A 23,955-nucleotide genomic window follows, 5' to 3' on the forward strand; every position below is an offset into this window, starting at 1 on the left:
TTTGAGGTTGCTGTGAGCTAGGCTGACGCCACGGCACTCACTCTAGCCCGGGCAACAGAGTGAGACTCTGTCTCAAAAAAAAAAAAAAAAATTTTATAAAGAATTTTTTTCTTTTTTTTTTTTATTTCAGCTTATTATGGGGGTACAAAAGTTTAGGTTATGTATATTGCTCTTGCCCCACCATTGCCCCGAGACAGAGTTTCAAGCGTGTGCATTAAAAATATGGAACACTTCACGAATTTGTGTGTCATCCTTGCGCAGGGCCCATGCTAATCTTCTCTGTATCGTTCCAATTTTAGTATATGTGCTGCCATAGCGAGCACTCTTTTTTTTTTTTAAGACAAGAGTCTCACTCTGTTGCCTGGGCTAGAGTGTCGTGGTGTCAGCCTAGCTCACAGCAACCCTCCAACTCCTGGGCTCAAGCGATCCTCCTGCCTCAGCCTCCCGAGTAGCTGGGACTACAGGCATGCACCACCTTGCCCGGCTAATTTTTTTTTATATATTTTTAGTTGTCTGATTAATTTCTTTCTATTTTTTTAGTAGAGATGGGGGTCTCACTCTTGCTCAGGCTGGTCTCGAACTTCTGAGCTCAAACAACCCTCCCACCTCGGCCTCCCAGAGTGCTAGGATTACAGGCGTGAGCCACCGTGCCTGGCCTAAAGAATTTTTTTCTATGTTGACATTTTTTTTCCTATGATTTTAAAATAATCCCTGAGATAGTCTGAAGCCGAGCTGCCCTAAGGCCAGTGGGGTGCAGGCCCCGGCTCTCTCCGCCCTCCTGCGGCGGAGGCCCCAGCCCAGGTGGGCAGAGGCAGGAACGCTGTGGACAGCAAACACTGGTGCCAGTCTGCAAGGACTCAAACCCTGGTTCTGCCACTTTCCAGCCTGACCCCAGGCAAATGGCTCTGTGCCTCCCTGACCCCTGCTCCTCTCCACACTGGCCTGAAGCTCAGCATTTTCTAGGAAAGTAGAGCCCCACAGCTGGGGAAAAGCCACAGTCACTTCATGGGGATTCACTCACGTATTCATTCAACAAACCCCCCGGAGAACATCTTCCCCTGTGCAGTCCCCACCACGAGAGGTGCAGTGGGGGAGGCCGGGGCAGGGTGATTTAGTCTGGACACAGGACCCAGCACACGGGGCGACGCACCCTTCAGGGACACGTCTCCGCCAGCCCTCACGCAGCCGGCCCCAAAGAGGAGGACGTGGGAGCTCGGGGAGGGAAGGGCCCGTCACATGGCCTCCCTGTGCCCTTTGTCCTCGGAGGTGCTGAGAGCCTGGCCAGGCCCGAGGCAGGACACCCGGGAAACCTGTCCCAGAAGGACGGGCTGAGGGCGAGGCCCCAGCCAGAGCCCAGGACAGAGTAAGCGGAAGGGAAGGGCCCGCGACAGCAGATACCGCCTTCCGGGGATTCAGCGGGACAGGAAGCCACATCGTGTTTTGTGCCAGCCACCCCTGCTGCGGTGACGCTGCCTAACAAGCCATCCCCACACTCGGTGTGTTGAACATCATCTCTCCTCGCGGCCGTGGGTCCGTGGCGGCTGATCTGGGATGCGCAGGTTTGTCTCTTTCCGGTGTCCTTCCTCCTCGCCGTCCTGCTCAGCGTGTCAGCGACAGAAGCACACGCAGGGCGAGCGGAAACTCAGCGCTGACCCGCTGCCACGCCCGCCGCGTTCGACCGGCCAAGCAAGTGGCTCCGCGGGAGGAACCGCGCAGGCACGCGGGAGAGGGCGTGCGGGGAGGCCGAGGGGCCGGGAACGGTGACGCACCTGCACCTGCTTCCTGCTGCGAGCCTCTCTGGGCGGTGTGCGGGACGCATGTCCGGAGGCCACTTTGCAGGTGAGGGGACCACTGCGGTCCAGGGGGTAAAACGGTTTCCCTCTGGCCCCAGAACAAGGTGGGCCTAGACCCCCAGCCAGCCGGTCGCTAAGGGCCACGTGTTTCCCACCGGCCTAGACCTTGGCTACTGGCCCTGGATGCCCCAGGGTCTGTGTCTCTTCTGGTGGCTGTTGTCACATCTGGAGATGTGTCACTTCCAGAATGCCTGTGGCTGCAGGAGACACGCATGTGAGCACGCACAGATGCACAGGGACCGACACATGGAGAGACAGACAGAAAGAGACAGAGAGTTTATTTTTGGCCAAACTTAGGAATTCTAGAGAAACCATATTTTTAGTGCTAAATGGTGCTAAAAGCCTTTTCTGGCACCCTTAAAGACGGAGCGTTGCTTGGCTAGTTTGGGAACAGAAAGCTGAACCACGCTGTGTCACCTGGGTTTGTCCACGTGCCTTGTCGGGTGCACTCGCTTGCTGGCAAGACCTGGCTGCCTCCGGCTGCCGTCGCACGTGCCGTCCCTGCATGTGCGTTAAAGCAATGCCTGTCCCTAGGGGTCCCTAGCTCAGACCCCAGGTCTCTCAGGCCCCGGTCCATCCGGGTGGGGGAAGGGAAGGAGCCCGTCACCATCAGACACAAACCAACTGGGCCGTTGCTGAGAACTTTCTATTTTATCTGAAGGAAGTTGAGGCATCGACTTCCTGACGTTCAGCAGGCCCTGAAGGATGAGTGTGCACAGGCCTCGTCACCCCCCTGCCCTCCCCAGCCCCCAGCCAAGGGCCAGGAACGGCCACGAGACAACCCCAGACACAGGATGGGGGAGCTGTTTGGCAAGAGGTCTTCCAGGAAAGATGTCTTTAGTCCTTGGGAGGAGACAGGGAGAGCTTGTCTCTCCGCAATACTTCTTATTCTGGATGTTGCTGTGCATGGCTGAGATGTGATGCCTGGATCCTGGCAGCCCCTTTGTATTTCCGAGGGCTGCCTCAGGGTGATGCTGACGTGGAGTGTTAACTATGTGCCAAGCAGGCCGTGTTCAGTATTTGACGTTGGTGAACAATTTCCAGGTCTTCCTGTGTGCAGGGTCCTGGGGACATAGTGGAATCAGACCTGTTCCCACCCTCAAGGTCGTCCAAGCCAGGGAGGGGCAATAGAGTCAGAGGACAGCAACACAGTCCGGAGAATGCTGTGATGACAGGGGAGCACCCTCCCTCCTGCCGTCTCCCCGCCTCATCACTCTGCCAATCTCTCTCCATCTGGGCTCCTTGTGGGCCCAGTGCCAGCTTTGTCCAACAGCGACAGTGACAGTTGTGCGTGTGGGCACAGCACCTTGCATCTGTCAGCTCCCTTAGTCCTCCTGCCAGTTGGCCGCCCCTGGGCAGGCTGAGTTCCCTAAGCATCCACAGCCACACCTGTGACTTGGGACACAAGCAGAGCCACCCTCCCAGGGACCATGCCCTGTGGGCACTCAGTAGACACCGGCTGGGGATCAAGTGGGGGCCTGAGAGCAGGTGAGTGGGGGGTGAGCCAGGGAGGCCGGCACAGGACAACCCCAGGAGCTGGCAGCAAGGCGGGGGGACTAAGGAGCAGGGGTCCAGGCTGCAGAGGGCTGACGGAGGCCAGAGGCCCCGGGAGAGCAGCTTTGGGAGGGTGGGGTGGGAGGCAGCGCTGTCGCAGGAAGCGGCAGCCACAGCTGTCCAGGCGGGCAGGGCGCCGGGGACAGGGGGGTTTCCTTTGGGGGGAAGAGTCAGACATGTTTGGGTGATGCCAAGGAAGGAGCTGGCAGGGAGGAGAGGTGCCCAGGTGACATGCAGGCGGAGCTGCCCTGTCCCCCTACAGGGAAGGCACCTGCTCCTGCCTGGGCTGGTCTGAGGGGGAGGGGAAGTGCCGGGGAGGTCCCCAGGGCAGAAGAGATCTGCTCCCTAAACCCGTGCACGGGCAGAGCCACGTCACCAGGGCTTTGGTCACTCCCAGGCAGGACGTGTGAAATCCCAGCAGTGATGACACCCCTGTTAAGAAACCATACAGAGCTTTATTACACAGACCAAGCGGCAAGGCTCCTGCCCACGCCCAGGTTGTCAGTCTGAGCTCAGGCGATGCGCAAGCCACACCCCTCCTCCCTCCAGCTTCAGCAAATTCAGCGGCATGGCCAATCCCAGAGGACTGGGGGGATTCGCGTGTGGTCCTCGGAGTCGGGCGGGACTGTCCACACGCAGTGTCCATGCACGGACAGCTCTGGGGCCCGAGCCCCTGGGTCTCCCTGAGGGTGGCACAGTGCCTAGGCCCAGAGCAGAGGGCCCGCGTTCTGAGTCTCAGATCCGCAGTTTTCTGAATGGGCTTCTCCTCCCCAGCCCTCAGGGAGCCCCTTGCCGGTGGGCAGGCCCCGACGCCCAGCGCCCGCTCGCTGGCCCATGCTGGGGAGCTGCCCGGGGGCCTGGGCCCAGAGGGTGACAGCTAGAGCGGCTGTCACTCAGGCAGGCCAACGGCTCAGATCTGCTGAGGTGCTGGAGCGTCATACACAAAGGATGAGCAGACAACACTGGGTCTTTGTGCTGACGCAGAATACAGCGGCTTCTCAAAACACACGTAGAGGGGAGATCCCTGCCACCATCCCAGGGACGTTCTCCTAAGGACGATTCTGCACGTCACTGAGCTGATGGAGAGGCCAGGACAGGGAGAGACAGAGAGGGACCCCCACTTGGGACACCCGTGAGGACAAAGCCAAGTCCACCAGATGTTGTAACAGCTCACGCAACAACGAAACGGAGGGCTGAGTTCTATTCACAGTGGCCCAAGGAGGACGAAGCGGCCCTGCGTCCGCTCACGGCCTTCCCGGCACCTCGCTGCCAGGGGCCCCAGGGCGCTGGTTCCCGCGGCTGCCCCCGCAATGGCAGGGCAGGCACAGGACACTCACATCCATTTGCTCCCCAAATTTCCTAGCAGCCTCCGGACTAGGAGAAAAGTTTTCACAGCAAAAAAAAAAATGCCAAAACCCCCCAAAATAGTGAGACAATCCCTTCCCTGAGTGCGCTACAGTAACGTCATCTGCAGACAGCTGACCAGAGCGTCTCACTGCTCAGCGTCTTGAGAGTGGGGGACTTGATGCTGGAACGTAAAGACACAACGTTGGCCAGAAATCCTGGACAACCACGTGGGAGGGAATGAGCCGGAGTCTCAGCTTTGCAAGACTTGGGAGGAAAAAACCATACAAACTTAAAACTCCTCCATGCAAGCCTACGCCAGTGAGCACGGCCTAAACTCTAGCTCTGCCAACACAGAGGGGTGGGGAAGCAGGCCCGGGGACGGGCGCAGGCCTGGAGGGGCCCATTCCAGCGAGAACGTCAGTGCAGCAGGGTGTCCCCGTCCTGGAGGGGCACGAGGTGCGAGGTGCGGCGCAGGCCTGCCTGCTGACCAGCCCCTGCAGGGCTAGTGGGAGGCATAGGCGGGGCTCCACAGCCCCGAGGGCGGGCTGGCTTTGCGGGCAGGAGGCGGCGCGTTGAGGGACGCTGGTGACGAGGCAGCAAAATCTAGGGCGGAAAGAGAGACGGAGTGAGCAGCAGAGCCGAGGGAGAGCCGCCCCGGCACTCGTCCGCTCTGCGTCAGAACGAGCACCGAGCGCCCGCCGCACAGCCCGGCACTTTGCTCATGCTGCCCGGAGGCCTCCCGGGGCCAGCAGAGGGAAGGACGGGGGCTTGCTGCGCTGGCCCGATCTGGAAGGGGCGACAGACACGGGAGGACCAGGGTGTGGCCCGACTTGCAGAGCCAGGCTGGGAGCCAAGGCTGGGGGTTCAGGATGGCCTGGCAGGGTCCGTGCCGGGGCACGCAGGAGGGAGGGCCTGTCCGGCTGGGCGTGGCCGGCGTCTCAGGTGCGAGTGCTGCGGGGACAGTCTGGAGTGTTTGGAGGCGGTGCCCAGACCCGTGTGGGCCCAACACGCACAGGGAGGAATGTGTTGGCAAAAGTGCTTAGCAAGGAGGAGAGTCACTGCAGGAACCTGCTGTGTAACGCAGCCCAGCGTCCAGGGCAGTGAGCTGCCGAGCACCCCGGGGCCTCCCTGGGCCTGCTTCACAGGTGTGACAGGCAGCCAGGGAGAAGGCTCTGGTTCTAGGAGTCCAGGATGTGTGCGGGATCTTGTTTCCCAGGAAGACGCTTCTATTTGCAAAACCATGTCCTCTTTCAAAAAAATTCATGGACTTCCTTGAAGTCTATCCATGGCCCCCCACAGGGCCAATAGATACCAACTCAAGGATGCCTTGTGTAGGGGAGAGAACCCTGAAATGGGAATTAGGAGACATAAAGGGCTGCTGTGTACAGCTGCACAGGTTGGGGACTGCACAGTTTCAGGGGATACCCACTTACAGAGAGAGGTGCCTCCTGGAGTTGTATGGGGTCACCAGGGCCTTAGGGCCACCAGAGAGACAACTGAGCTGTTGAAAGGACTAGGATTTGCCCTTCCTCTTTGCCTGGGAAAACCCTCATCAGAACTGCCCAGAATCCTGTCTCCGAGTCAGCTGGTCTAACCCCAGCTTGGAGCTTTCTGTGGCAGCCCCAGCAGGGGGGCCTGCAGGCCAGCAGGTGCACCTGCTGAGACAGGGCTCCCTGCCGCCGGCACCTCTGCCCTGCGCGGCCCTGCCTGGGGAAGCTCCTACTGACCCAGAACGAGCAGCAGGCACATCCCCCTTCCCGACTCCCAGATCTGTCCTCTGGGCCTCAGGCCTACTTGCTCCTTTCGCCCAGGCACAGGCCTGCTGAGACTTGGGGGTCAGGGCCTCGACCCCACCCCACGCCCAGGGCTCCTCCTCTTTCCTCGCAGCTCTGCCTGGCTGTGCCTGTGGGGGGACTACTCACAGTGGGGGCTGTGCCGAGGGCTGGCTCGGGGCGTGAGGACTGCAGGTACCGTGAGCTCCCGGGGCGCACAGACTGTGTGGTAGGCTGCAAGGACACACGGCTTGTCAGAGCGGCGGGGCCGGGGGTGGGGTGGGGGTGGGGGAGACCCGAAGACACACACGGCCTGCCTCACCTATGATCATGACGGCTGTCCCAGCCAGCAGGGCAAAGAGCGTGAAGAACATGACCTGGTATGAATCCAGGAAGTGCTGAAAGAGGCTGGCTCCGTCTGCCATCAGTGAAAGACAAGTTACCAAAATGCCAGGGCCACGGCAGTGTCCCCAGTGTCCGGGCGCCACCGTACATATGCAGGGTGGTCAGTGGGTCTCAGAGGGCCCGGTGGGCTGCTCAAGGCCTGAGTCAGCTTCTGGTCCTGCCCCCCGGTGGCCCGTTCCCTTCCACCTTGGGCCTGGGAACTAAGCCCAGTGCTGTGAGAGCCGGCTGCCTGCCAGGCAGTGCTCTCCTCGTGCCCCAGCTCCGTGCCCCGCAGGGAGGCCCCGTCTCTGCACCCATCCTACCCGGGAGGCAGCCACGCTGCCTGAAAGGAAGGCAGTTTGCAACGGCTAAGTCACAAGTGACAGCCACAAAAACACAAGCATGGGCAGGAGCCTGCTAGTGGGATGGAGTGCCACTACTCCCAGAATCTGAGTCTCAGGGCCCAGGCAGAGCCCGGCGAATTGTGCCCCAAAGTTGCTGCTCTTCAGGGGCCCCCGCAGCGGGGATGGCCCAGGCCTGGCTCCCTCCTCCATCTCATTCTTCCGCACCCCAACCCTCACACCTTATACGGGACCCAGCGCTGCTGCTGTCTGCCCCTGCTCTGCAGGAGGAAGCCGGCAGGTGGCCCCCAGTTCCCCTACCGGCCGCCTGCTCCCTTCAGTCTGCTCCTGGCCAGGCAGCCAAACCTGACCGTCCCACAGCCCGGGCCCCCGGCCTGGAGCTCTGACCGCCCTCACCTCGCGCCAGGGTCTCTCACTGCAGCCCCTCCCCAGCCCTCCTTCCTGACCCGGCTGGCGCAGCCCCTCAGAACTGTACTCTCCTCCCACCAGAGGCAGGTAAGCCCCTGTCCTCCAGAATCGTCCCTACCGCACCTGCCAATCTGCGTCCTCTCTCATGAGGGGGCTGTTCACACACCTGCCTGGCACGGGGTCGTGCCCACAGCAGCCACTCACTCAGCAGCAAACACTCGCTGAGCACCTGTGTGTCTGGTGGCCCCGCCCCAAGCACTGTCCTCCTGTACTTGACTTCTAGTTGGGGCAGACGAGTGGAAACTCTAATCATTAATTACACTGTTGCGCAAACAGACAGCTGGCAACAGTGCTGGGGTGAAACGGGTTCACGTGTTTGGGACTGAGGTTCTAACTTTCAGCATATTTCAATATTTGAGGAGGTGAGGGTGTGGCCAAGGAGCCATCCGGGGGAACAGCATCCCAGGCATAGGGAATGGCGGATGCCAGGGGCTCGAGCCGGGGCGGCATGTGTTCCAGAAACAGGAGAGTACGGCTGCAGCAGGGACCGCAAGGGGGAGATGGGTCACAAATGGGCAGAGAAGGCCGACTGCACGGGACCCTACGGGCCACTGCAGGGAAGGCGGCTTTCCCCGGGAGGGAGGTCGGGGCCACGGTAGGCTGCTTAGCAGACGAGGGGCACAGTCCTGGTGGCTGCCACGCTGAGAGACGACAGGGAGCTGGGGGACAGAGCAGGCATGATGGCCCCAACAGGCCACTATCACTCTGAGGGACAGTCTGCATTTCTGACTCCTCCAACTCTCACACCCAGGTGTTTTCTGACACCCAGAATCACTCCAGCCTGTCCCTCCCCACCCAGCTCTGTCCCAGCCGATGTCATCCCATGACTCACAAGGACCAGGTCCACGGCGATCCATCACAAAGGCCACAGTCACCGGGACGGTGATGGCCTGGTTGGTCGTGGGGCTGGAGAAGGTCAGGACAGTGGACAGAGGCCCCTGGCCGCCGGCCGTGGGGTCTGAGACCCCAACTGTGTAGGTGATGAAGCTGGGCGTCCCGAACGACCTCTCCTTCTCAAAGACCAGCACGGCGCGGGACCCGGACTTCACCTGGGCGAGACATCAGGGCTAGGGGGACATGCTCTGCAGACAGTGGAGGGACCTCCAGGTGGGGCTGAGCACTCCCAGGCGGCGTGCAGCTCTGTGCACCCCATCTCTGGAAGTGCCCCCGAGTCAGCCTGACACGCTGGGCTTCCCTCCCAGGGCCCCAAGGATATGGGTGGGGACCTCCGCCCAAGTCACACCTCCTAGGCAGGTAATGACACCCGGGCTCTGCTCATGGACAGTGCGCCGTCGGCAAGGTCAGGAAACACTGGCCATGAGGAAAGGGCAAAGCAGCCTCATTGAATTCTCCCCAAGTACTGTGTCAGTAATGCTAAACCACCATGCCGTATCACGAGCACCAACTCTCCGAGGGGGCAGCCCAGAGCTCTGGTCCCCGGCCCACCTCCAGCAGCCCCCTGCGGGGCTGGCCGTCCTCCTTCGCCCACAAGGCACGTGCTCGCTGGGTCTCTCTAAGCACAGCGAGCCCCGTCGGCTGCGGCAAGACAAGAGGAGCAGCAGGCAGGAGAGCCCGCGAGCTCCGTTCTTATCGCCCCAGAGCTCTCCCCAGGCGTGTCGGGATCCAGACCTGGAGATCAGGTGAACCTGACTTATCTGACGGGGGAGGGAGGCCTGGAGAGAGGGGACCAGGGCCTGTCTTCCTGCTCCGTGGCTGAGTGCTCCTGCCCCGAGTCCACTCACTGCACAGCCCCAGCTCCCTGAGCACGTGCTGCGTGCCCAGCGCTCCCTGCATGCTCAGCCTGCAGCTGGGGAGGCCCAGCAGGAGTCGTGGAAATTAACAACATCACGTGGGCTGATAATGGCAGCACTGCCACAGAAAAAGGAAAAGGGTAAGAGTATTTCAGTTTTTTAAAACATGCCTAACTGTCAGTCTTAATTTTAAAGAGAGGAGGCTCAGGATGTCCACATCAATCCCTCTTCCTTCTTGGCCCTTCCTGCTGCCCCTGACTCAGGCCTGACGGATGCCACTCACCTCCAAGTTCTCCAGAGCCTCCGCGGAACCAAAGACCTTGACCTCGGAGCTGGTGTACTGGTTGCTCAAAAGGATTTCAGCCTGGTCGGTGTAGAGCCCTGGGTTGAAGGGCATTTCAGCCCCCACCTGTTCTGTGGAGACGTGGCTGCCGGAGAGGGAGGCTGTGACCACCAGAGCCGTCTTCTTCATGCTCAGGTGCTTCAGCTGCTTGTCTGTCAGCCTGCGCGTGGTGACTGAGCAGAGGTACTGGCCTGCAGAGACAAGGGTGGCCCACCTGTGCCCTCTCCCACTTGCACACCAATGTTGCTCTTTTTCTAACTGGGGAACACCTGTGCATCCTCCAGAGCCCAGGTCAGAAGTCACCTCCTCCAGAAGCCTTCCTAGAAATCATCCTTCAGGGCACCCTGACTGACGTGGGACACCCTGTGACCAGCAGTCCCCCTTAATGTCTCAGAATCCTCTAGTCACCGGATCATCCTTTAAGTGACACTCCTGGGGCAGCATTTGGGACTAAATAGGGCAGTGGGACCACCAACCGAGGACCCACTGTGTGCCAGGCCCTGAGGTTGGGCCCAGCACTGAGTGCCACAGGACGCATCCCCCAGACCCCGACAGCAGCCCACGGTGCGGCCTCAGCTCCACCGCACTGGTCTCCCAGCCTTGCAGCAGTTAGACTCCAGCCCGTGACTATTCACTAAGGACACTCCGGCCGCCTCTCACGTGCTCCGCGCAGGCAGGGCAAGGCTCCATCATCCCCATTTGAGGAGAGGAGGCTGGGCGGGGAGCAGCCTCCACCCCCACAGGCAGAACGGCAGGGACAGCAGAGGAGGACTCTGACCCGGCCGCGGTTTTCCGCTCTGAACTCTGCGTCCTTTCCCATGGGCGTAGGTGGTGCTGAGAACAGCCATGACCCGGCTCAGGAAGGCCAACCCCTCCTGGTGGCCACTTGAAGCCGCAGAGGCCAGGACCCGGCATCAATCCCCAGGCTGGGCTCCTGACAACCTCTGCTGCTCCGGACTGATGGCTGCCGTGAGCTGAACACGCAGCAGACCCGACACGTCCACAGGGAAAGACCCTCTGCAAGTCCATTTCACTTTCAACTCCTGGAAACTTACCCAGAGCAGCGTCGAAGCCTGGCTCCACGGTGAGAACATCACGTGCTGGGAAATCGGAGACGGCTGGCTGGAACCGCAGCTGGCAGCTGAGGAGGGACTCTGGGTGCAAGGTCTTGATGACTTCCCTCTGCGCCGGGGAGCACTCACCTAGAGAGGGGGAGGGAGACAGGGTGTGACCAGGCCTGCCGGCCACCACCCCCAGGCCCAGGAGACCCAAAACGCCAGAATGAGAGCAATCCAAGAAAGCCACCTGCGCCCACGTGCCTTCCACGCAGAGGCCCAGGGCTGCCCAGAGCTTGGAGATGGAGCCACAGATGATAAAAGCCAAGGATGAATTACACAGAGCAGGGATCATTCTGAATCACGGGGAGTTTCAGATCAGAATTTCAGCGTTTATTCTAGAGCGCGCACCCAGGGACATGGCAGACAGGCCAGGCCCATAATGCGTGTCTCCTGTCCCTGTCAGCAGGGGACAAAGGCACATTGACTCTGCACACTGGGAGGGCACTGGTTCTCCACTGACACACTGAGTATCACTGGCCAGCAGCAGAGTGCTGTCCCCTCGCCCTGACGCAGGAAAGGACAGGTTACCAGGAAACAGAAAAGCTGCCCCATACATCAGAACAAGAGTGGTATTTAATTCTACAAGGTGTGTAAGTGGTTTCAGAAAACAGCCTGTATTGGCTTATTTATTTCTGGCAGCTGCGGTCCAGGGCTGTCATGGATGGGGGATGGGTTGAATGTGCTATGCCCGATTTGGGAGAGCAATTATAAAAACCAAAATCAGTGACCATCTGCTAAGTCATTAGTTTCTGGGATCAATGGTGGTAAACTGTGGCTTTCTTTGCTCTGGTGCCTTAGGGATGAAATTGCATTTCCAGTTCCGAAACAGGCAATTTCGGGAGCTGGGCTCTTTTACCGCGATTCCTTTCCCTGGCTGGGCTTGTGGAGGACTCGGATTTCTGAAAGGCTGAAAGGCTGAAAGGCATGGAGGAGGTGGGTTAAATGCTCTCTCTGGAGTCGGTGTGAGTTTGAACCAGAAAAGCTGATAAAACCCCTAAGAAGGGCACGAGAAGCCACCTCCCTGCTCCCTGGAGCCTGGCAGGTTCTCTAAAGACCACGAGAGCCCCCTCATTCTGTACCTCGCAAGTTAGAGCTTCTGTCTCCCACAGCGACAATCACTTTGGAGCCTGTGGCCTCCTGGAAGCTGGTCTGGATGGGGTGGACATGACGGGCCACGATCTTCTGAGGGACGCTGACTACTATCTGGGGAGGCAGCCAAGGCAGCTGGTTGAGCGCCCACTGTGTGCTGGGGCATAATCTGGGCCTCCATCACCTCCGAACTGCCCCAGGGCTCCTGCTGCCAAGGCACCGCGACCTCCCGTGGGTTACCACCGTGCGTCCCCAGGGACCCACCACAGGCTGCACCCCACTCCCCAGCCCAGCCCTGCCTCTCCTGTCCCAGGGCGTCCTTCTCCTCCTGACTGCCAGCTGCAGTCTGCTCCCAGCCCCTCCTCCCCTCCAAGCAGTGGCCCAAGGCCCTCCCCCACCCTCTCCTGCCGTGCCCAAGCCTGGGTGCTCCCCCCACTCCCAGGGCTCCAAAGGCCATCTCTGGGCTGGAGGCTCCACCCCATGTCCCACCGCACCCCCAGCCTTCCTCAGGGAGCTCCAGACACCCCTGCCCGGTGGGACCCCAGCCTCACCTGGAGAGGCCACAGCCAACTCTAACTCCCTGGGCCCAGACTCCTCACCTCCTTCCCCCCATGCCGGCCCCCACCTCTGTGCTCCACGCCACAGCGAAGGACCATCATCAGTCTGGTCACCCCAGCCCCCACTCCCCTCAAGCCCCCCTTCCAGATGGTCTGGACCCAGTGGTCCTAGCCAGGTCCCGTCCTCAGTCTGTGGCCGGTTCCCCTGCAGTGACCCCCTTTCTCTCGAGCTCCACCTGATGCGGAGCAACCTTTCCAAACACACCCCTCATCCACGTCACTCTCTCCTTACAAGTAAAATCCAAGAGGTCCAGCATGGGCTTCAACCTCTTTACTGTGAAATGGCAACAGGAGCAGATAGTACCCACCGAGCACTGGCCGTGTGTGAAGCACCATTCTAAGTGCTTCACACGTGTTATCAATAACTCACTGAATCTTCACAACGCTACGATCTCCATTTTACAGCCAAGGAAACACAGGCACAGAGAGGTGCATTAACTTGCCCAAGGTCACACAGCCTCCCGGTGGCCAAGCTGGGATTGGACTGACACAGCCTGGCTCTAGAGCCCACACTCTTAACCGGCACTGAACTGCCCGGAATCCGGTGCATTTCATGATCTGATCACAAAGCCAGACCCCACCTCCCCAAACCCTCCATTCCAGACCCTCAGCCCCCACCCGAGGCTCTGCCCCTGAACCTCACACACCTCTGCCCGTGCCATCCCCGACCCGCCCACTCTCAGAGGCTCCTTCCGGGACAGCACAGCGCTATGGTCGCAGTCACAGGGTGCATCTGTCTGCAACCGGCTGGCCCAAACCTCACAGCCGCAGCACTAAATATGCAAACTATTAGGTTAAACTGCTGGATTCCATAAAGCACATGCTGGCTCTAAAAATGAGACACATTTGGAACTCAGCCAGACCTTGCTCACTGATTCATTCTCGGCTGGAGAGAAACACAAGAGAGGGTGGGTCTGTTCACCTCCAGAAAGACTCCAAACGGGACTAGCCGGGGGAGGGTCCCCCTTGCTGGTGAAGGGAGTCGCTCTGCTGCCCCAGCCACGGCCCTGGTTCCCCAGAAGCGCCCACGCTGGGGCTGCCTGACCCAAGCACGTAGGAGCTGGAACCAACCCTCTGAGGTCACCTCTCATCGTCGGAGCCTTATGCACACGGGCACGGAGGCCAGGGATGAAAAGGGAACTTGTCCCCACCGCTTAGAGAGTGGGTGGCCGATCCCAAACTCCAACCCGAGACAGCGCTGGGTTTCTTTCTTAAACAAATGGGAATCACGGGCGTTTTCCTAAAGAAGAGGTAATCACAATCCTCTGAGAGCGTCAGCCCCACCTCACAGGCCACTGAGCCACATGAGCTCGGCTGCCCTGAAACCCACCTCCTTGTATGTCCTCAGGTGCCCGGCGACCTCGTAGTAGACCGTCACAGATCCCGCATCCCGGGCCACAGCCACGCCAGTCTTGGGGTCCACGTGGAGGATGCTGTGGGCCGAGGAGCTCCAGGTTCCTGAGAGGCCTGGGGGGAAAGCCCTGAGTATCACCACCGTTCCCATGTCCGGACACTCCAGACAAAGCCCTGCTCGCCTGGATGGCCGGGCCAGCCTCCCCCTCCCTGGCCTCACACCCGGGGGGCTCACTCACCCGCCTGAGGAGAGAGCCCCCGCTGCTGCTCTCTTACTGCCCACACCTGCCCCCTGCATGGCTGTGGCCCTAATTCCCCTCCCCAGCTCCTCCCTGTTGGACTGTCTTGCCCTCTGGCGGGAAGCTGTGCCTGGCTCCCGCCCTGGGTTGGTCTGGGCGCTGCCGCCACGCCCTGCCCTCTGCAGGGCTGCCCCCCATCACTTCCTTTTTAGCAAACAGACAGTAGGTGTCAGGCTCAGAGCTGGCACTACACAGCACTTCTGAGCTAAAAGTCAATCACGTTACACAATATATACAATAAAAAGACTCGACAACCACATTCTATTTATGGAAAATTGTGTTTGTTTGTCTTTAAAGGTAGTATTTCATTTCCTTTTCAAATAAACCTAATGAGGTAAAAAGAGTGGCGCCGGTTTGAAAACAAAGTAAATCATCGGATGGACGGATGGCACAGGAGTGGCCAAAATTTGGAAGCCACTAAACTGGCCCAGTGTCCTTTGCTTAAGTCTCCTCGCCTGTGCTGTGCAAGCTGGCAGCCAACCACCGAGGGATTAACGGAAATAGCAAATCCAGTTCCTCAGTTACGTTGGCCACATCCCATGTGCTCGCTGGCTGGAGGCTACTGAGTCACACAGGGTAGATGGAGGACCTTCCGCCAGAGCAGGAAATCCTACCGCGCGGTGCTGTTCTAGCCCAGGGCTGGCACGTGTTTTCTGCAAAGGGCCGGATGATAAGTATTTTGCCCCATGCAGCCCGTATGACTCTGCCGCTGCTGCTCAGCCTGGCAGCGGCGGGATGGAAACAGCCACTGACAACACACAGATGAACGGGCACACGGGGTTCCAACAACAATTTCCTTGCAAAATCAGGCAGCACGCTGGACTTGGCCCTCGGGCAGCAGCTTCCCAAGCGCCACTTTGGAGCATCCTGCAGGGACCCTGCACACATGCCCAGGGCCCCACCCACCTGCACCTGCCAATCACATCCCAGGTTTCCCTGGGTCAGGATGCCCCTTACCTTCCGGGCTGACCAGAACGGTGCCCAGACAGAGGACGTCCCCCACCACCACGGCTCCGGACAGCTCTGGGGAGATGGCCTGCAGGACCGGCAAGGGGACGAAGTCGGAGAGGCCCAGGTGCTCCGTGTCCCACACTCGGAGCAGCGTCAGGCCCATGCAGACCGTGCGGACGACGCAGGTGTTGTTGGCGGGGCCCTTCCCAATCTGCACAAAGTCATCTCTAGGCACAGGGGAAAGAGGGGGCTCTCAGTCCCCAGAAAGAAGCCCCAGTTCCAGCAGGAGATGGACAGTCTGGCTCCTCAGCTGAGCAACACTTTCTGCCAGCTGAGGTACCAGATGCTGCTCCACCTCAAGGTCACCGAGGACCCCCAGGCAGGCAGAGCAAGCTGGACCCTCGCTCGCCTGCCCAGACGGAGCCCGCAGCCCTCGGCTGGGACTGCTGGCATCGCCACCCCCACATTCCAGCTGCCCGAGCCCAGGTGCTCCACAGAGAGTGTCCCGGCCTCTTCCCAGCAGGGAAGCAGACATGCTAGGAAGGCACAGGCCGCACCTGGCTGTGTAACAGGGACAAATGACAGGCTGTGCCCGTGTCCTCCACTGTGACATGGGAGTGGGACGTTCCTGTGCCGCAGGCCTGGCGTGAGCGTGAGCGAGGGCGGCAGGGGTGAAGCACCTGGCTCGGTGCCTGGCGTGCGGCACATGCTGTCAGCATCGGCTCACTGGGTGGGTGAGGATCGGGGTCTCTGGCTGTCTCCCCTGCCTCCCCTCGCCTTCTGACCCTGAGTCTGACTGGGTCTCCAGGAGGGGCTCCTGCCGCAAGAGGGCAGAGGGACTTGTGCAGTGCACCAAGGAGCCTGCCTCTGCCCCAGGCTGACAGAGGCCAACACTGCCAACACAGAGCTCTGCAGATGCCACAGCCCCTCACGACCACCCCTCAGTTGAAGGCCTGGGGACTAGGCCACATTCCCCACATGACAGGTGTGGAAACAGGCTTGGGAGGTGACCTGCCTTGCCCAAGCTCACAGGCCCCACAAAGGGCAGAGTAGGGGCCAGCAGGAGGCCCGACACCAAAGCCCGGTTCTTCCCAAAAGGCAACGCCCCTAACACCTGTCCCTGAAACTCATCTGTTGCAGGGCCCGTGGGAAGCCCGGGCTGGGAGGGTCACCAACACCTGGGCATGATCTTCTGGCTCTCAGGGAGCATTCCCTGGAGCCCCGCCCCACACCCTGCTCCTTTCTCTTGGGACCCATGCTCATTGTGTCTTCTCTGAGCTGGGCTGCAGCGCCCTAGGGTCCCCCTCTGTGACTCTGCACGGCGTGGCGGGCCCCTTCTTTTGGAAACCGAGCACAGTGATAACCACTGTCCTTCCACGGCACTAGCTTCTCTGGGCCACCTCCAGTGGCCGCTATCTGTTAGGTCCGAGTACCTCGCAGACAGGCCTTTGTAGGGGAAATAAGCATCGCCCAGACCCAACCTGTTAGTGGCGAAGCTGAGGACGGAGCTGTGGGCGTGGAAGGTATCTCCAGAGTTGTCATGGAAGTGCACCGTGAAGGTCACAGTCGTCCCCAAAGGCAGGGCTGCCAGAGCCTCCTTGTTCTGGGTGTGCAGGACGGGGCTCATGGAAAACCTCAGATAGGACACAGGAGACACCTGGGGGACAACAGTGGGTGTGCAATGATGCCTCAGCCCTGGGGACTGGCTCCCGGGAACCCACCTCCCGAGGAGGAGACCCTTGCAGCCGACAGGCCCCCATCTCAGGAGCAGCTGGGGACTGGACTGACTTAGGGCTCACAAGAAGAGGAAAGTCCTCGCTCCCCAGAGTGGCCCAGCCTAGTGACGAGGTTCCCATCTCCCGACACCGTGGGCCTCACTGCAGGAAAACCCACCCCGGAGAGTCAAAATCCACAGCCTGGAAAAATGAGATTATTCAAATCGCAAAAAAGGGCCCCCCGCTGCTCATGTCCAGTTTCCACAGAGGACCTGTCTTTCAGGCATTTAAAGCAGCAGCAACACCCTCTTAGATGGCACAGGCCGTCACGTGCCTACAGTGACCGGGGAAGGAGGAAAATGTGGGTTTCTGGAGCCCAAAGAACCCGAGCTCCATAAACAGCAGCCTTGGTTCTCTGATTCCAGGCAGAAATCTAATGTGGCCAAAAAGCCCCAAAAGTACAAATTTCTTTGACAAAGTGGTCTAGAATCCGGTATACAACAAGTGCTCAATGCATATTTGTTGAAATAGGATGACCTGTCAGTCACTTAAAACTAGCTTAGGGTGGAGGGTGGTCCTGCCAGGCACCCACCTTGAACCAAAAAGAAATTCACTAATGGAACAGGCCTGGGACCCAGGCAGAGCCTGGAGATTTGAGTGGGCTTTCACCTTCTGTCATCTAGACTTCAAAAAGTGGCAACAGTGAGACACGGAAAGAAGATTCCACTCAGGACAAAGCCCAGGCCCTGAGCCAGGAACACCCACGGGGGAGGCCTGACCCTCAGAGCACAGAAAGCAGAGGGGAGTGCCCTGATGTGACGGGAGGACACAACCCCGAGCCAGGCAGACTCTGGCTCTCAACGCCTCTGTGACCTGGAGCAAGTCAGTCCCACTGTGAGCCTCAATTTCCTTGTCTGTAAAACGGACCACCTCACTTTCAAAGCTGCACTGAACGTCAAGTACTGGATGTCGTGACTTGCACGGCAAGGCTCAAGCACATCATTGGATGCTCTTCAGAACTGACCGTGTCCCAGGCGCGGGGCTGGCCCAGGGCAGGGGCTCCCCATCGAGGTGGTGTCAGCGGCCAGGCACGGCGGGCGGAGCCCCGGTGCACCGCTCAGGAAGCCGCGGTGCCAATCCCAGCTCTGTGACCTCAGGCCAATCGTGGCCCTCACTGGGCCTCAGTTTCCCCATCCATAGGACAAGGTACTTGGAATCAATGATCTCCAAAGATCTTCGCCCCTGTTGGCCAGAGGATGCTGTGGATTTTTATCTATCTAAGATCTTTGCCCCTGAGTTATTCTTACATAAGTTGCTATCTCAGATTTCTCAGCTGGAAGGTGAACGTATTCACTTTAACACCTGAGAGGGAGGAAATATCACCTCAGTGCCACTGTTCTTATTGCTAAAAATGGGGAAAACATGATCCTACCTTGACGCCAACAATGATGGTTTGGTTGGTCCCAAAAGGCTCTTGTGCAGTCACTTCAATTGTGGACGTCCCCATCACAGACCCTGACACCAGGAAGCCCTTCTCATCAATGTGCACGACAGGAACCTTCTCGGGCCCATCCAGGACACGGTAGCTCAGAGAGGCCGCCCCATCCCTACAGAAAATGAAACAAACCTGTTTTACAGATGGCGACGGTGAGGAGCCCGGGTACACGGCCAGAAGACCCAGCAGTCTGTGGTTCCCTGTCGCTCCTGCGAGAGGAAGAAAGCCCAATCTCGGCCACGCGGGGCCTCAGGACCACGTGCCGTCAGCTCTCTGCAGCCTGGTCCGTCACCCAGGGAAGAGTCATTCGGAAACCACCGGTCCCAGGACAGCGCGGCTTCTCATGGTTTGGACACAAGCACCTGCTGCGGGTGCCCAGCAGGGAAGGAGGGACTGTGAGGGCGGAGTTTCTTTCCTCAGCGACGTGGCACCTTTGTTGTCAAAGACTGTTTCTGTGGCACATTGTTTTACGTTTCCGGAATCCAGGCAGCCGGGGATACCGGAGAGAGGACGGGGTTTGAGTCAACGGAAGCCAAGGCCAGGCCCAGCACTCGTGCCAAGGGCAGTGTGCACATCGTGTCCCCTCTCTGGGACTCGGTGTCCCCAGGTGTGAAAAGGGAGCTCATTAGGGTAACAATAGGCCACTCCCTAAGAGGGGGGTTTATAAACCACTGCTGCTGTGCTTGGGTGGGAGACAAATCACGCAGTATGTTGATATCCTTTTACACGTTCGTGAATACTATAAAGAAACACAAGGAGGAAAGGCCTCCAGCTCCCAGGGCCGGCCCCCTCCCCCCTCTCTCTGGCCAAGCCCCACACACCCTCTCTGGACAAGTGTAAGCAAGCGGTATGGCCTCCGCCTCGACTTGCTCCCCCCACCAACCCCCTCCGCTTAGCCCGAGGAGCCGCTCTCCGGCCTTCAGACCTCTAGTTCCGGCTGCTCCATCTGGAATGTCCCCACTACATCCTCACGGGAGCAGCCTGCTCTGGGCTCTGGCTTAAACACCACACCTCGCTCTCTTGCAGCGCTTCTCACGCTCCCCTCCTGCAGGGCACCCCTTGTCACAAACCACCGTGTGCCCGGAGCCTGGCACTTAGTTACTTTGGGCTGAATGACCGCTGTGTGTGTGTGTCACGCAATGTGTCAGTGCTCCTGTGGCCTCTACAGCCCTCCACTGTGCAGCTGCCATCAAATGCAAGTCGTCCTGAGGAAAGGCAGCGCCTTTGAACCAACTGCAGGAATAACGTTTGCTGACCCGCCTTAACACCGCGCTTCCCAGACGGTGCCGTGCACCCATCGCCCGGGGACACTGTCGGGCACAGCTTCCCCTGCGCAGCTGTGCGGTGGGGCGGGGACCTGCATTTCCGTCCCCTGGGTGACGCTGGCTCTGCTGGGTCACGGACTGCACTTCCAGTGGCAAAAGTTGAAAACACAGGGGCGGCGTTTGGAAAATTTAACACTTCCCAGCCAGTATTTTAGGCCCTTTTAATACTGAATTTCCGTAGCTAGCATGAAAACACTTCTAGGCCACAGGAAGGAAAAAGGCGCCCCCGGCACGGATTGGAGGACGGTGGAGGAGCAGAGGGGTCCACAGTGAAGGGAGGACACAGAGGCCACCCCTCTCCACGTGCGTCACCGACGATTCCCGTAAAGCCCCCACGGCTCCCGACAACTGCGGCACGTGCGCTGCTGGACGCAAGCGCAGCGTCACAGCCCTGCGGAGCGCGAGAGCCGAGCCACACACCTGTTCGTCTGGAGCTTCATAAATGAGCTGGGTGCCATTAAGATTTGTTCTGCTTCTATTCCGGGGTTGAGCAGCACCAGCTTGTCAAACACCTGGAAGAGAGGGCGGGGTTCACTTCCTGTGTGCCCGGTAGTCTCGTCCAGGCCAGGTGTCTGCTTCTCTCCTAGCAGTGGGAGCCAGGGGGAGAGACAAGAGGAAGGGAGCCTCCCCACCTGCCAGGTGGCTGGCGACATGAGGGGAAGGGCTGACCTTCACAAGAGGCCCCAGGAGTGATGACAAAGGCAGGCGGGCTCACGTCTGTGCACCGCGATGGGAGCTGCTCCAGGGAGCCTAACGCAGGCCTCTGCCCCATTCCCAGTTAGAGAGAGCCTCACCTGCCAGGCCCTGTGCTCGGGGCAGCACGCAGAACTACAGCGCCCAGGGCCTCGCCCAGGTGTCGCTCTGCCACGACTGAGCCTGGGGAAGGCGCCACCTACACTCTCCTTTCTCTCACAGAGATACCCTGCTCCTCACTGCCGCCGTCTCAGAACAACCCCTCCCACCGCCTTGGCCCTATCTGGCTCCCTCTGTCCTGTCACACTCTTGCAGGACCCACACGGCCCACACGCACGGGTGTGCCATGACCTCAGTGCAGCCGATGTTAAACCTCACAACGACAGATCGGAGCCCAGCACTCCCAGGTGCTCCGAGGCCCTCGCTGGCTCCTGGAGTCCACGGTGGCAGCACTTACCCGGGAACTCCAGACCCCTTCTCTGCGAGGCTCCTGGTGAGCTCACCCGCTAAATCCCCTTGTCTAAGCTCCTAGGGCAGCTGGCTTCTGTGGCCTCCCAGCCTGGCTCAGGGGCAGTCACCTGCTGGGCAGGTGAAGCTGTGGCTAGAGCTCCCCACTGGCTTCTGATAAGTCCAGGAGGACTCCCCTAAGGGCCTGAGCCCTGGGCCGGTGTCTAATGCCATCTGAACGGACGGGTGATTTTCTTTTTTTTTTTTTTTTTTTTTTTTTGAGACAGAGTCTCACTTTGTTGCCCAGGCTAGAGTGAGTGCCGTGGCGTCAGCTTAGCTCACAGCAACCTCAAACTCCTGGGCTCAAGCGATCCTACTGCCTCAGCCTCCCGAGTAGCTGGGACTACAGGCATGCGCCACTATGCCCGGCTAATTTTTTCTATATAGATTTTTTTAGGTGTCCATATAATGTCTTTCTATTTTTAGTAGAGACGGGGTCTCGCTCAGGCTGGTCTCGAACTCCTGACCTTGAGCAATCCACCCGCCTCGGCCTCCCAGAGTGCTAGGATTACAGGCGTGAGCCACCGCGCCCGGCCTGGACAGGTGATTTTCTAAGAGGAGACCGGCCTGTCTCCCCTCCCTCCCAACACCCCTGTGTTCTATCTACAGCAGCCTAGATTTCTTCATCTGCAAGATGGGCCTAAGCCTAATAATTGCGGCCAGGTGCCCGAGGCTCACGCCTGGAGTCCCAGTGCTTTAGGAGGCCGAGGTGGGAGGATCACATGAGACCAGGAATTTAAGAGCAGTCTGGACAACATGGTGAGACCCAGTCTCTACAAAAAAATTTAAAAATTAGGTGGGCGTGGTGGCGCAAGCCTATAGTCCCAGCTACTCGGGAGGCTGAGGCCGGAGGATTGCTGCAGCCCAGGAGTTTGAGGTTGCAGCAAGCTCTGACGATGCCACTGCACTCTAGCCCAGGCAACAGAGCCAGACCCGGTCTCAAAAAACAACAAGACAGAAACACAACTAATAGTGCTTGCCAGGCCTGTTTCAAAGAGCTGTGGGGTTCACGTGACATGATGCGAGGGGCAGCACTTCCTCCACAGGGAATGAGAAACAGGCTTGGGAGCCAGGTGGGTTGTGGTGTCAGGTGAGGCACGGTGGACTCAGGTATCACCTTCTGCCAGCGTGTGACTTCGAGAGTGAGGCAGCCTCACTCACTTTGACTCAGAGGCACTCACTGCACAGTAAACACATTCACAACAGGTTTCCTTCTGTTTTTCTTAAAACATGTATTCTTTGTCCTCTGTCTTTAGATGGAGGCAAAGTTATAGGCTATTTCCCATTTTCCTGTTAACTTATCAGCAAGGCAATAGTGCGAGCACTATGGTAAATGGCAACTGATAGTAGACATCGCTGTCAGGGAGACAACAGGGTGTGGTGCGGCCTGTGGAAAAACGGAGAGCACAGCTCTAAATAAAGGGGAGGCTGCTTCTCTCTCCCGCTGATTTTGCCCTGGGGCAAATGCCAGATCTCCAGGAGTAGCTGCCTATCAGACAGGCAGATAGAATCTTCCTATTTTTAAGTGTTGGCAACAAATAAAAGTTGTTTCAAAGGCCTGAGTGAGCCAAATAAAACATATCTGCGGGCTGGATGCAGCTTCTCTAGTCCCTGATATATTCAAACTCAATCTGCTGTCAGGTAGGGAAACTGAGGCACCGAGCTGTTCAGTGACCCAACAGAGGTCACAGAATTTGGAAGTTGCAAAGCCCTGTCTTTGTTACTATGTTACGCCCAGGACGTACTTGGTGTTGTTAACTAGGAAGAACAGGTGCTTGTGCGAGTGTGTGGAGGCCCATCCTGAGACGTCACTCCTCTGGGAGCCTTTGGTCAGGTCAGCCCCGCCTCGGGGCTCCCAAAGCACCTGTGCGCCCCAACACCCACCACACTGCGATGAGTTTGTCTGTCACCCCCAGCGGACTGAGAGCTCCTTAGGGCCAGATCTCCCGGCACCCAGACCTGGCCCAGTCCCGGTGGGACCCCAGGGAGGGCCCCTGGGCTGCTGGCACTTGTTCTCCTGCTCCCACACGGCCGCTGTGCACCTGCCCTGACCTGGATCTGGATCTCATCAGACAGCTCCTTGGCGAGGCCACGCAGCTGCCCAGCCGTGGGGTCCAGAGCCTTGACCACCACCCTCAGCCCAGTTCGGCCTTTCACCCTGCCCAGCACGTTCATGGCAAAGTTGTACTGTGACGGGAGCCGGATCGACACCTGGGAACGACAGCAAATGTGTTTTCAGGGAAAAGGCCTGGGCGACTGCATCCCCAAAAGGCAGAGCTGGACAGCAGCCCCACATTCCCCCACCTCGGGTCCTGATGGCTGCCTGTCTGTTCACAAAGGCTGCCGCCTTCCTGCCTGGGTCGGGTCTGCTGCCCCCAGGGCTGTAGATGGCAGTCACCCCGGCTGAGTGTATTTGGAAATTGCTGGGTCAACCCACGGGACCCAGCGGTCTTCAGAGCAGGAGGTCTCAGTCTTTCATGCATGAAGATCACTAGGGGGATGCTGGCCTTTGCAACATGTCCCCGCAGAGCCTGTTTTGTTATTGCATCTCTGCTAGTGACGTCACACTGCCCTGGTTCCATGCGAGCCATCTGGGGAAGCCCTGGGACTGGGAATAAGACCCTCTTACCACTGGGTTGGGGGAGGCATCCGTCCCACACTAGGCGAGCTTCAGGCAGCCTTTAGGAGACCCCATCCTCATGCCTGGGCCCCTCCCCCCAGGCCTCCATTCTCACTGCCCCGGATGAGGCAGGAAGTAGCCTCCAGCCCACCCTCCACCTGGGTCCCACGTGCCACTGCCCACATGGGACTGCGGCCTGGAGTCCCAGTGGCCAGTGCCCAGTCCCGCTTCCCCACTGGCCTGTTGGGCAACCCTAGGCAAGGCCCTTCCCATCTGGCTTCAGTTAACACACAGAGGGGTGTAGATGGTTCTCTACAGCACCTTCCCCTCTGAGATCTC

At 59.2% G+C, this 23,955-nt stretch overlaps 1 protein-coding gene and 1 non-coding gene across 2 annotated transcripts in view; both read right to left on the minus strand.

Annotated features, from left to right (window-relative positions):
- Positions 1-216: 216 nt before the first annotated feature.
- On the minus strand, positions 217-323 carry LOC138393333 (U6 spliceosomal RNA). The gene has a single exon (XR_011235154.1). It is a non-coding gene; the product is annotated as a U6 spliceosomal RNA (small nuclear RNA).
- A 3,835-nt stretch (positions 324-4,158) lies between these two features.
- LOC138392982 (nuclear pore membrane glycoprotein 210) overlaps positions 4,159-23,955 on the minus strand; it is a 108,210-nt gene continuing 88,413 nt past the window's right edge. Inside the window, exons 28-40 of the mRNA XM_069483980.1 lie at positions 23,049-23,207; positions 20,217-20,308; positions 18,409-18,583; positions 16,743-16,918; positions 15,268-15,488; positions 13,989-14,125; positions 12,032-12,155; positions 10,890-11,036; positions 9,775-10,025; positions 8,573-8,789; positions 6,849-6,944; positions 6,677-6,760; positions 4,159-5,357 (exon numbers count right to left, since the gene is read on the minus strand). Coding sequence (XP_069340081.1) covers positions 5,257-5,357; positions 6,677-6,760; positions 6,849-6,944; positions 8,573-8,789; positions 9,775-10,025; positions 10,890-11,036; positions 12,032-12,155; positions 13,989-14,125; positions 15,268-15,488; positions 16,743-16,918; positions 18,409-18,583; positions 20,217-20,308; positions 23,049-23,207 — 1,980 coding nt within the window. The 3' untranslated portion in view covers positions 4,159-5,256. The remainder of the gene's footprint in view (positions 5,358-6,676; positions 6,761-6,848; positions 6,945-8,572; positions 8,790-9,774; positions 10,026-10,889; positions 11,037-12,031; positions 12,156-13,988; positions 14,126-15,267; positions 15,489-16,742; positions 16,919-18,408; positions 18,584-20,216; positions 20,309-23,048; positions 23,208-23,955) is intronic.

Source organism: Eulemur rufifrons, chromosome 10 (assembly GCF_041146395.1).
Source record: "Eulemur rufifrons isolate Redbay chromosome 10, OSU_ERuf_1, whole genome shotgun sequence".
NCBI lineage: Eukaryota > Metazoa > Chordata > Mammalia > Primates > Lemuridae > Eulemur > Eulemur rufifrons.